Consider the following 13791-nt stretch of genomic DNA (forward strand, 5'->3'; position numbering starts at 1 on the left):
CTATCAAGCCAGGAAAAGACATGGGGGAACTCTAAATGTATATTATTAAGTGAAAGAAACCAATCTGAGAAGGCTACATATTGTGTGATTCCAACACTATGACATTCTGGAAAAGGCAACAATATGGAGAGTAAAAAGATCAGTGGTTGCCAGGAGTGAGGGAGAGATGAACAGACAGAATGCAAAGGAGATTTTTAGGGCAGGGAAAATACTCTGTATGATACTTTAATGATGGATATAAATCATTATACATTGGTCCACAACCACAGAAAGTACAATACCAAGAGGGAATCCTAAGGTAAACTATGGACTTTGGGTGATGGTGATGTGTCAGTGTAGGTTCATTTTTTTGTAGCAAATATACCACTATTGTGAGTGGTATTAATAAAGGGAGAGCTATGTATGTGTGGGGGCAAGGAAGGAGTATATGGAAAATTTCTATCTCCCTCTCGATTTTGTTGTAAACTTAAAGTGCTCTAAAAAATAAAGTCTTAAAAAGTATATTAATGCTATGATAGGTTTAAAAATCTAGGAATAAAGCCTTTACAACCATAAACCTTATTGAAAGGCATTACAAAAAGACCCAGATAAATGGAGAACTACACGATGTTCCTGGACACGACTCAATTTAAAAATGCAAGATCTCTCCAAAGTGAACTACAGATTCAAAACAATTCCAATAAAAATACCAACAAAATCTGGAACTTGACAAGTTGATTCTAAAATTTAGGTGAAAGAATAAAGTAGCAAACAAGATAAAATAAAAACCAAATATAAGAACCCAGAAACAGATACATTCACACTCATCACTACAAACATGAACACAACAAATTAAAGACTATAATGTAAAAGGTAAAATTATAAAACTTTTAGAAGATAATATAGGTGAAAACTTTCATTACTCCAGGATAGGGAAGGATATTTTAAGTAAAACACCAAAAGGGGAAATAAAAAAAATCAGATTGATTAATTTGAATTCATTAAAATAATAAATTTCATTAAAAGATATTATAAAAAGTAAGCCACAAACTGGGATGCATATATACAATAAAGGATTAGTATCCAGATTATATAAAGAACTCAAAACAGCAAAAGAACAAGCAATACAACAGAAAAATGAGAAAAAGGTCTTAATAGGCAAATTTCTTTTTTTAAATTGATTTTTAGAGATAGAATCAGAGAGAGAGAGAGAGAGAGAGAGAGAGAGAGAGAGAGAGAGAGAGATCGATTTGTTGTTTCACTTATTTATGCATTTATTGGTTGATTCCTGTATGTACCCTGACTGGGAATTGAACCCGAAACTTGGCTTATCCAGACAACACTCTAAATGAGCTACCTGGCCAGGGCCAACAGGCACATTTCTTAGACAAGGAAACTAAACAGATAATACATTTGTGAAAAGAGGCTCAATCTCATTATTGATTAAGGAGATCCAATTTAAAACCACAATGAAATACTATTTCACAACCACCAGATTGAAAGTATTAATAGTCTGTAAAAACCCAAGTATCACGGTATGGTTAGTTTTCATTTTATATATATAAAATAGAAATTCTTTAGTATCTACTCAATTCCCAATTTAAAAAAAAAATTAAGAATAAATTTGCTGGTCCAACAGTTTTTCAGCCTGAGAAATAATAAGAATATATTAAAAAGGAGAAAAAGTCCTCTAGAAAATAAAAGAATGCCAAACAAGAACTTTTTCTTACTAAATACCCACCTGTGGCACACAAAAAACAGTTCTTTTTCTTTTTTCCTGCTTTGCAGACATTGACAATACTCAGCAGGCGTTCATCATTTGGTGTAAAAATGTCTCTTTGTAACGCATGCTTGATTGCTGTCATCTTTACTCAGCTGAAAAAAATTGGAATATATATATATTAAGCTCATTCTCAAAATCATTCTATCTTACATTGTTCCATTTATGATAAAAATGATCTTATTTATGGCTAATAAGCATAGGAAGAATGATTTAATACATTAATATACCTACATCATAAAAATAAAAAGCTGAAAAAGAAATTAGAGAACCAATGTTATCAAACTCTAGTCTTTGGAAGTGCTCACCAAATATTATAATATAAAATAAAAAGTTAAGAAAAAAAAATTAAAAACTCATGCTAAATCTTTAAATATAAATTTCTTATATAAAGACCCCTTACCACTCAATTACAACTCAACAGTAAAAAGACCAATAGCCCAATTAAGAACTGAGCAAAGGATTTAAAAAAATATGTTTTTATTGATTTCAGAGAGAAGGAAGAGGGAGATAGAAACCAATTAGACCTAGATCAGCGCCTCCTACATGCCCCTCCCAGGGACTGAGCCTGGAACCCAGGCATGTGCCCTGACCCGGAATGAACTAGAGACCTCTTGGGTGCCTGGGTCGACACTCAACCACTGGGCCACAACGGCCAGGCAAGCAAAGGATTTTAAGCACATGAAAAGATGCTCCACATCATTAACATTAGAAAAATGTAAATCAAAACCACAATGAGGTACCTATCACTTTACACCCACTAGGGTGGGTCAAAGTGAAAAGACAAGTGTTGGTAAAGATGTGGGAAAAAAGGAACTCTCATACTGGCTATTATAAAATGGTGCAGCCACTTTGGAAAACAGTTTGGCGATTCCTCAAAAAGTTAAATGTGGAGTTAACATATGATCCAGCAATTCCACTCCTAGGTCTACACTCAAGAGAACTGAACATTTATGTCCACACAAAAACTTGTACATGAATGGTCATAGCAGCATTATTCACAATAGCCAAAAGGTAGAAACAACTCTAATATCCATCAACTGAGGAACTGATACAACAAACTGACATGTAATCCATACAGTGGAATATTATTCAGCCATAAAAAGGAGCAAAAGTACTGATAGATGCTAAAACATTGATGAATCATGAAAACATGCTAAGTGAAAGAAGCAAGATACCAAGAACCACATAGTTTATGATTCCACTTATATAAAATGTCCAGAGTAGACAAACTCATAGAGACAGAATGATGTGTGGTTGCGAGGGGCTGGGGTGAAAGTGGAATGAGAGGATGACTGCTAATGGCTATGGGGTTTCTTTTTTGTGTGATGAAAATGTCCTTGAATTATAGTAGTCACAGTTGTATAACCGTGTGAATATACTAAAAAACACTGAATTATACACTTGAAAAGGGTGAATTGTATGGTATATGAATTCTATCTCAATAAAACTGCTATAAAAAATAGTTTTCTGCCCTAATCACTGCTCAGTGGTTAGAGCACCAGCCCGTGCAGTGAAGGGTCACAGCTTGATTCCCAGAAGGGAACATACCTTGGTTGCAGGTTCCTCAACCCCATAGGAGTGCATGTGGGAGGTAACTGATCCATGTTTTTCTCCCCACACCCATCCACTCTCTAGAAATTTATGAAAAAAAAATATCCTCGGGTAATGATTAAAAAAAAAAAAGTTTTCATTTATCTCCTTTTTCTCATGTTATTCAATATCTTTTAAAAAATATCAGATTAAGTTAAATATTTTAAAAAATCTTTTTAATCTTATTTTTGAAATGTATCTTTATACATATATACAGTGTGTGTGTGAATATATAGTACTATTTTCCAATGCAAATGTAGTATTTCATATATGTGAGCTTGCTTTGGAAATTAACTTCCACTTCTGATACCATTTCTATGGAAAATGAAGACAGCATGTTTTAAGTAAATGACATAGAATGAATTTTTATAACACAAGGAGACTTTTGTAAACAAGGTATCCTTTATTTTACTGTGAAAATTTTATCTTTGCTCCAACTCAAAAAATTGCTTTTCTTACAAAAATCAGATATTCCCTCTCTCACCTCATCTCAGCCTCTAGTCTTCGGACCTCCATCTCTTTCCTCTTTTGTCTCTCTGACTTCTCCCAAGCTTCTTTTCAAACCTAGCCTGGGAAGTGTCCATTTCTCTACACTCACACTACCCCTTCAAGGATCTTACTCTGTTTGTAGACGAGTTCACCCTGTTTATAAATCTCCATAAACAGTATGTATTTCCCCACTTCTCTTGTTCTACCATATACCACTTAAAAAGGCCACATGTCCTTGTTCACTGTATTCATTATAAATATCTAAATCCAAACAAAGCTAGACTTTCAATGTTGCTTAGCAATTCTTTAACATTCCTTCAATGATTCCTCTTCCTACTCCCCATCAGTGTTGTTGCAAATCCTTATTTCTTTCTTCCAACCCCCAACTCCAGTACCAGCCTCCTCTCTCTCTGCAAATGACTTCATCTACTCTGCAGAGAATAAAGAAGCCATGAAGTACAATTTTCACCAATTGCTTTCTTTTCCACCTTTCTACATCTTCACCCATCTTAACCTCCGATCCACTGATTACAAAATGCCCTTGTTACCAATCCCTTAATATGTTATAGGGCCTACACCTGTGTTAAAAGTTCTATTTCACCCCGTTCCCAAGCCACATTGGATACTGGCCAGTTTACTTTTTTTCCATCTCTAGGTTTTATTAATGCAATTTCATTTTTCTGGAATTCTTTTCTCTCTGGGCAAGTCCAACTCATCCCTCAAAATCTGTGAAGCAGTCACACATACACAACGAATAATTCCCTTTCCACTTCTCTAACACTTCCTCTATACTCTGCTAACATAGCACTTAAAACTATATTTTCTAGCTAGTTGTATTCTCTCCCCCCATGAAAAGTAGCTCCTTGTAGACAAGGACCATGTCTTACTCATCTTTGTATTCCTTCGTCAAGGACATAGTAGTCACCTAACAAATTAACAAAAATGAAAACCAAGTAACATGACAATGATAACTTCTCTAAGCTTAGTTCCACCTTCCCAACTCTCACATCTGTAAACAAATGTCCAGGTTCAAAATCTGCCATATTTGATTCTCCTCCTCCCTTGTCAACATGAAATCTGCTACCACATTCTGTTGATTTCCCCTCATCGACACATAATATCCTTCCATTTTGTTCCCACTGTCCACGCACTAATCCAGGTTCACACCAATTATATTTATTTAACAGTACAATATCTGGTTATCTCTTTGCAAGCGTCCACAACCCAAAACACTCAACAAACTAGGAATATTAAAACACAGCTTTCATTAAAACATGCTCTTGCTCAACCCTTGTTAGTGTTCCCCCAAACAAACCTTCCACTCCAAGCCCTGTTGTTCATTCTAGTCTTTACATCTTTGCTTAGATGCTTTTCCGTGTGGGGAATATCATCTATCCAAACCCTAATTATATTTCACTGTTGACGTAAAGTTGATTCAATAAAGATCTTATTCCAAATTGATCTCTCCTCTCAATTGCTATGGCACTTACTGTACTTCCTAAGCAGTCAAGCACTTGCTGCAAACTGCTTCATGAGGGTGTAAGCTTGTGCATCTCAAAAACTCTTAAGAGACACAGAGGGAGGAGGGGGAGAAGGGGAGGGAGTGGGGGAGAGAAAGATACGCTTTGGCACAGTTCTGTGGTCTTTCTTAGTAGGTCTTCAACAAACACCTCCTGCGGTAACCTGAAGTGGTAAAAACCGGTCAAATGAATGACTATTAGTGGCCAATGTTTACAACACGGCTCCTCTCCAGTGAGAAGCAACAACTGAATCTATGGTTCGTGGTAGAAAAAGAGGACTGGCCATATAGCTCATAAAGGAGTGAGGCATAATGAAAGGCACTATGTGACCCTCATTCATTCAGCAAATACTGATGTCATACTACGTGTGCAAGGCACTGTTCTAGGTTACAGCGATGAACACGACAGACGAGTTCATGCAGAGACCACCCACCACCCGGGCCTCCAGGGCATTTGCATCCTAGGGGTCAAGTGATGAACTCTACAGTCTTCACAAAGTACTTTTCTGTAAAGACAGTGGATATATCGCTAGAGGTTGTTTTCCAGATTTAAGAATCCACGTTTGACGGCGTTCCAGAGGCAGCCATACACTCTGCGTTGGTTCTTGTTTCCTTAAATTCAGTTTGGTCAAGGCATTGCCTGGCAAACAGCCTGTCAATGTGGGCGTCCGGGTGGGTTGGGCCCCGTATGCCACCAAGACATCTCAGCCCCGTGGAGCATTGTCATCCAGCGGAGAAAACCGTGCACGGACACAGGGAAATGTCCGTAAGAGATTTAGAAGAAAATGTGTATTTGGACAAAGAAGGGGGAGGTCCTGTCACGCCCTCCTGCCCTGGTCCAAGCCAAAGAGCAAATGATCGGGCTCGTTCGCCCAATGGACACCTGGTTCCTACGGGCGGGTCCACAGCGGGATGCGTGGGGATGGCTCTCCCAGCCCCCAGGGCAGCGAGGAGCTGGGGAGGCTCCGAACGGACCCTGCGCCGGACCCAGAGGCGGGGAGAGGAAGGGCGGCCAGAGCGGAGGGAGGGATACCGACCCGGGCGCCGAGCCAGCAGGGGACTGAGGAGCGGCCCCAGACCCCGGCGCCCGCGGTCCGCTCGTCCGTCCGCCGGGACTACTGGGCAGCGCGGCCCGAGGCTTACCGCGAGGCCGGGCCGACCCGGCGGCGCCCAGGCGGGTCCTCCCAAACCGAAACGCGACGGGGCGGGAGCGGCCGCCGCTCCTAAGACGCGCCCCCTCAATTGAGCAGGGAACGGGAAGCGGTGCGGCCACCACTTCCCACATCCGGGCACGTGATCAACGACGCCGGAAGTGGGCCCGGCGGAGAAGGGAAGGGGCGGCGGTGGGCGTGGAGAGGCGGGGCAAGGCCTCGGGGAAGGGGCGTGTGGACGGTAGGCCAGGGCGCGGACTCTGTCGCTCAGGGACTGCCTGGGGTACCTGAGGATTTGGCGCGGGTGATTTACTTAAGTTTACTTAAGAAGAGTTATTTACTTAAGTTTATTTAAGGAGTTATTTACTTAAGTTTACTTAAGGAGTTATTTATTTAAAGTTTACTTAAGAAGAGATCCGATCTGTGAACTAGAAGGTGGAGGTTCCATTCCGGTCAGATCACATGCCGGGGTTGTGGGCTCGATTCCCAGTAGGGGGCGTGCAGGGGGCGTGCAGGAGGCAGCCCATCAACTATTCTCTCTCATCATTGATGTTTCTATCACTCCCTCTCCCTTCCTCTCTGAAATTAATAAAAATATAATTTTTTTTAAAAAAAGAAGAGCTCCGATTAAGTGTTAACGAGATGACGCCTATGCAGAGTTAAGTTTGAGAAGTATAGATGATACAAATGTTGGTTGCAAAGCACATGATTAATTTATTCCATATTCTTGGCATCTGTTTTATGCCAGGCCCTTTGATGGAGGAAGGGTGGCCAGAGCGGAGGAGAGATGATTCAGACATGAATCTACCCTGAAGAAGTTCACAGTATGGTAGGGCTAAACAAGATACACACACAAATACATCTATAATAATCTATAATAATAAAAAGGTAATATGCAAATTGCATCACTCTGCTACGCCCACGATTGGGCCGGCTGGAGGCGCGGGACTCAGGGTGGCCAATTGGCTGGCGGTAGGAGGGGAGGGCGGGGACTCGCGAGATGTCCGCTGCGGGACGCCTTGGCGGAACTCGGGGGTGGCCGATTGCATGGCTGCAGGCACCAGTTTTCCACCAGCACCAGTTTTCCTCTGGCCACCCCCAGATCGGAGCGCCTCCCGAGTCCTGCCCTCAGCCTTCGGGAGGCACTCCGATCAATCAGTGGGTGCCCAGACGAAAACTGGTGCTGGCGGAAAACTGGTGCTGGCAGCCAGGTGAAGGAAAGTCTATTGCACGAAACTTCGTGCAACGGGCTTCTAGTCTATAATAATCTATAATAATAAAAGCATAATATGCTAATTAGACTGGACAGCTGAACGACTTTCTGGTGGAAGCCTCGCTGGCAAGGACTGAGGCAGAGGCAGTTAGAGGCGGGCAGGCAGGCAGAGTGGTTAGGGGTGATCAGGCAGGCAGGCAGAGTGGTTAGGAGCCAGCGGTCCTGGATTGAGAGAGGGATGTCCGACTGCCAGTTTAGGCCCTCTCCTGCAGGGATGATCAGGCCTAAACCGGCAGTGGGACATCCCCTGAGGGGTCCAGGATTTTAAGAGGGTGCAGGCCGGGCTGAGGAACCCCCCCCCCCCCCACACACACACACACAGCCCCCGCACGAATTTTGTGCACCGGGCCTCAAGTATAGAATAAAACAAAGTAAGTGACCAAAGTGAGGTGTTGGGAATTCAAAGGAATGATTTCTTTGCTCCAGTGCAAAAGCAGTGCTTTGCAAGGGTTCTGCAGGGATCCATTCATGCATGGATTCATTTATTTGACAAACAGTGCCACCTCTATGCCAGGCACTGTGTAGGTGCGGGAGATACAAAGACAGAGATTCCACTAAGAAGAGGGCACACTATCATTGGGGAGACAGAATTAAATAGGTAGATAAATTGCAGTATAGTGTGGTAAACCCAACAACAGAGGTAGATAAGTTCCATGGGAATGCAAAAGAGGTAATAACTCACTCTGTCAGGGATCTATTCTCTGAGAAAGAGACAGATGAGCTGTGCAATGTCTTTCAGCGTTTATCTAAAGATATAATTTGGTGGAAAAATCGGCAGAACTAGGGACATGTTTGCCACTGATATCAATATGCTCTAGTCAGTGCTACTTGGAATGCTTTTTAATTTCATTGAATAGCTTCCCTTTTAAGAGCAGAATCTGTGTCTAGTCCTATCTTTATGAGTACCCCTGAGGTCCTTCCTGCTTGGTTCCAAAACACTTACTGTGGAAACTCTTTATGTGACAATTGCATGTGCTATTGTCCCCCCCTTTTTACTAGCAAACCTTTATGTTTACATCCCTTTTCAAAGTTGGAAAATGAATTGCATTTCAGAAGCCTGGACTTCTTCCCTGAACTCCAGATTGTGTATCTATTGCCTCCCCAACATTTCCATTTGGATGTCTGTTAAATATCTCAAACTTATATGTCCAAAAATTAAATTCTCCATTTTCCCCTCCCCTCATGGATTCCCCAAAAAGTAGAGACTGAAACAAAGGCTATGTGCAGTAGTTTATTTAGGAAAACATTCTAATGGTGGCTCTTTAGTCTCACATAAACTCACCATTCTAACATTCTGGCTTCCCTGAATATTTTAATTTCTTTTTCAGTGTTCATTCAGAATTGTTCTAACATCTCATTTAGCACAGACTTTCATCATATACAAACTTAAGGAGATACCAAGGCTGTATATTAGGACTGACCCCAGATGTTCTTACCAAAACATTAAACCTAAAATCACAGGTAAATGGCCCATGTCATAAGTTCACCCCTGTCCAGCCTTATAACCTGATTCCTCTGGTTTAACATTCTAAATAGTCACTCTCACACAGTCCCATGATTCCTCTTGGTACATATTAGCCAGTTCTGTAATTCCTTTTGAGTTAGTCTCATTCAGTGATTCTCAACTTGGGGTGATTTTGATCCTCAGGGGACACTTGGTAATGTCTGGAGACATTTTTGATTCTCATTAGTGGGAGGGTTCTACAAGCATGTAGATGATAGGAATGCTGCTAAACAAACTATAATACACAGGACAACCCTTCACAACAAAGAATTATTCGGCCCAAACTATCACGGGTGCTGAGATTGAGGAACCCTGGTCTAGATTAAGGAACCCTGGGCTAGTTCTTTCTAGAGCAGGGATTGCAATCCCCAACATAGGCTGTGCTGAGATCTGACCCTGCTTATAGGCTCAAGTCAGTGATGGGGTGGACATTGAGAAAAATAAGGTCATTTAGGAGGCACTTTCCTCAGATAAATACTTTGCAGCATTTCCAGACAAAGAAAGGCTGCTTTCCTTTGTTGGGACTAAGGGAACAACAACAACAACAACAAAAACTAAGGGGACTGTTGGCACAGTGGGTGACTAAAACGATAAGCCATGTCCACACAAATGTCCACATTCTAGATTTCAAGGTCCTATCACTTTCATAGTAGGGTCCTGGCTTTGACAATGGGTGATGTTTCAAGGCTGTGCATTAAGACTCCTTTGCAGATCTGCCACCCTTATGATTATATATTGGGGCTGATTTTTAGCACAGGCTTCTCAGTGGCTATCCTGCTTTCACAGTGTGCCATGATTTGATTGTTGGTTGAACGGAGACTGTCATTTTCCTTTGTTAAGATCGCCAAAGCAGTTAACAGAAGTCAGCATCCCTTATGATTATCATTGCTTTCGTAATGCTCAATATAATCCAATAAATCATCTTCTGTCTGCACCTAATTCCAATCTGCTACCATTGAGTAATTGTGATGCTACTGTACTAGTTTGTTAGGGATAATCACCACTTTCAATTTTCAAACACCAAACACTTAAAACCATCAGGGGGGTCCTTATTGTCTTGTGATCAGTTTGTAGGCTCAGCTTCCAAAATCCCAGACTGACGGTTTGCTTTCTAGAGCCACTTTTGGTGCCCCCAGTTCCATTGAAAGCAGAGCTTTAGACAAAGGTAGTTTACTTGAGAATATGAGTTCAGGGAATTGAATAAGGGGCTCAGGGTAAACAAAATAGACAAGAAGGAAAAGCCAGTACAAGGATGCGTTGTTCAGTTGACATATGCCATGGGCAATTGATGGTTTGATCCTGTGGTATCTTCTGAGAAGCCTCACGATTCTGTACTGGAGTGAAGAAGAAGGAAGAGGAAAGTCTTTATCCATCAGGTTTTTTCTATCATTGGTCAAGGTTGTACCACATGCTTCTAGTTGCACATGAGTGTGGAGAGCTGGTTTCTGTAGGTATCCCATGTAGTAGGCAGGGAGTGAGAGAGGCAAGGTGATGTTGTGTTGCTCCTGAGAGAAGCTAGTTGAGGCCTGCACAAAGTTGATCATTGCACAACACGTGGAAAAAGAAGTGAGGCTGGAAGGATACAGCAGGATGCACAAAAGATTTCTAAACACTGCTTCTCCCTGAGTCTGAGTTAATGGTATCTCTCTCTTCAGCTGCTCAGGCCAGTCCTGGACTCATCTCTTTCTCTCACATTCCACATCTAATCTTTCCAGAAATCTTATTGATTCTACCTTCAAAGTATGTCCAGAATCTGCCCACTCACCATCTCCATTGCTATTCTTTGATTATTGCCAACATGTCTTTCCGGAATTACTGCATCCAACTAACTCTGTTTTGCTACCCTTTCTAAGGTCTATTCTTAACAAAGCTGCCAGAAAGATAATTTTTAAAACACAAGGGCAATCATGTTGCACTTTGCTAAAAACTATCCAATAGTTTCAGAGTAAAAACCAAAGTTCTTACAATGACCTATAAAACACTGTACAATCAGCCCCTTTCTCCATCCACCATGACTACCCCCTCCGTCCCCACCTTGATCACTCTACTTTAGTTCCTTAGAGCTTTGTTGTTCCTTGAAAAGTCTGGGCAAACTAGATCTTTGTGCTTCCCTTTCCCTCTGCTTAGAATGGTTTTTAAAAAATTAAATATCTTCATGGCGCATGACTGCATCCCTTTTAAGTCTTTGTTCAAGTGTTACCTGAATGAGCTCTTCCATGATTGCCTTACTTAACATAGTGCCCCAACATAGCATTCTTGCCTTCCTGTTTTGCTTTGTTTTTCTTCATGATACTTATTACATCCTGACATATTATGATATTACATCCTGACATATATTTGTTTGTTGGTTTGTTTATTTGCTCTTTCCTTTTCTTTAGAATGAAGCTTTATGAAGGAAAGGACATTTTATCTCTTTTGTTCATTGATGTATTCCCAGTTCTTAGAACTCAAACCAATTCACTGATTATGTTCTATGTACTATTCTAAGTACTTTCCATGTATTAACTATTTAGTTCTCACAACAGCCCTATGAGGCAAGAATTTTTTATTATCCTAATTTAAAAGACTAGAAAACAGAGACAAATTAATTATTTAGTTCAAGGACACATAGTAGGCACATAGTGTTTCAATGAATCTCTCTCTCTGTTACCAGAGTCATTTGCATAAATTAGACTTGGGAAGCAACATAAAATAGTGGGAAGTACATGGTCACTGGGGTCATGCAGACCTGGGTTCAAATCTGGTCTTTATGGATTCAAAGACCACAGGGCAAGTGACTTAACTCTTCTGAGCTTCTGTAAATTCAAAATAATAATCCCCATCTTTTGGGACCTTGTACAATTTGCTGTTCCCTGTAAAGCACTTGGCACACTGTTTGGCACATAGAAAGCAGTCAATAGATGGTAGCCATTATTACGTGCAGGTTACTTCAGAAGATTAAATTAGGTAGATTTATGTTCTTAAACAATGTACAATTCAGACCCTGAGGTCCTGTTTCCCTTTCATAGACAGAAGGCTGCATATACTAGTCTTAACATACATCATGTATGAGGCAATCTCATATTTGGATAGCCTGAAATAATTTTTCTATTGTTAATAGGCTCCAAGGGAAAAAATCTCTTCTAAATGATCAAAAGTAGTGAATATCGATGATTTAACAATATTGGCAGGGTTACTGAAGTTAATTGTTTCCTCAGAGTAATCACTCAGTACTGTGCACCGATAGAGCAGAGGTGTGAAGCTTGTGGAGACCTGATCCTAGAGCTCTCAGAGTAACCTGCACTCAGTTCATTCCTGTGGGAGGATGGAAGGGAGCTCCTTCTCCTCAGCTTGAAAGCCCTGAGAAAGGAAGGACAGAGTGTTCTACTCTCTCCAGGACTCTGCCTGATGAAGCACCAAAGGGTGGGTGGTGCAACTCACTTCGTGGACTTTGTTTAGTGAGAAACTCCATGGATCTCACAGAAGAGGCCTTTTTTAAAAATGTTTTTATTGATTTCAGAGAGAAAGAAAGGGACAGAAACATCAATAATGAGAGAGAATCGTTGATCGGCTGCCTCCTGCACACCCCCTCCTGGGGACCAAGCCCGCAACCTGAGCATGTGCCCTGATCCAGAATAGAACCTTGACCTCCTGGTTCACAGGTTGATTCTCAACCACTGAGCCATACCAGCTGGGCAGAAGAGGACTTTTGTATAGCCCACTTTACCGCAGTCCAACTGCCTCCTAATTTAAGTCTGACTGATTTAATTTTATGTTTGAGTACATTATATAGGTTTATATGATTTTATTTTTTTCTTATTCCCTATTTAGGGGACTTTTATTATGCCAGTTTGATTTTTCTCCTTTCTATTTCTTAGCATTGTTCTCTTGTTATTCAGTTATGCACCTTCCTATCTAAGGAATGAACAATGTTTCAGACATGTCAGACCATTAGCATCGACACAAAGAACACCAAGTAATATTTTTGGAACAGAAAGTATCACAGTGCTCCACTTTCCAGAATCTTTCTTTGTAAATGGCTTTAACAGTGACAGGATGAGAGAAGAGCCTCTACTGTTATGCACACAGAGCAATTGGTATGTGTTTTAGGCTTTATTAGAAATAGATGTAAATATCTTCACATAATACCCTCCATTTATTTTTAGCTTTATAGAAGGAAGTCAGGGAGCCACTAAATGAGGATGGTAATTACCAGTGTCACTATTAATTAAATAAATATTAAAAACTAGTGGCCCAGTGCATGAAATTTGTGCACGGGGGGGGGTGTCCCTCAGCCTGGCCTGCACCCTCTCCAATCTGGGACCTCTTGGGAGATGTCCGACTGCCGGTTTAGGCCTGATAAACTGGCAGTTGGACATCCCTCTCGCAATCTGGGACCACTGGCTCCTCACTGCTCACCTGCCTGCCTGCCTGATTGCCCCTAACCACTCTGCCTGTCAGCCTGCTCGCCCCCAACTGCCCCCCCCCCCCCCCGCTGGCCTGCTTGCCCCCAACTGCACCCCC

At 41.4% G+C, this 13791-nt stretch overlaps 1 protein-coding gene across 3 annotated transcripts in view; it reads right to left on the bottom strand.

Annotated features, from left to right (window-relative positions):
* Positions 1-6644, bottom strand: part of EXOC1 (exocyst complex component 1) — a 53044-nt gene extending 46400 nt beyond the window's left edge. For all 3 annotated transcript variants that reach the window (XM_079769358.1, XM_079769359.1, XM_079769357.1), the window contains exons 1-2: positions 6504-6644; positions 1721-1854 (exon numbers count right to left, since the gene is read on the bottom strand). In XM_079769358.1, the coding sequence (XP_079625484.1) occupies positions 1721-1844 (124 nt within the window). In that variant the 5' untranslated portion in view covers positions 1845-1854; positions 6504-6644. The remainder of the gene's footprint in view (positions 1-1720; positions 1855-6503) is intronic.
* Between the last annotated feature and the right edge of the window lie 7147 nt (positions 6645-13791).

The sequence above is a fragment of the Cnephaeus nilssonii genome (assembly GCF_951640355.1).
Source record: "Cnephaeus nilssonii genome assembly, chromosome: 1".
NCBI classification, from domain to species: Eukaryota; Metazoa; Chordata; class Mammalia; order Chiroptera; family Vespertilionidae; genus Cnephaeus; species Cnephaeus nilssonii.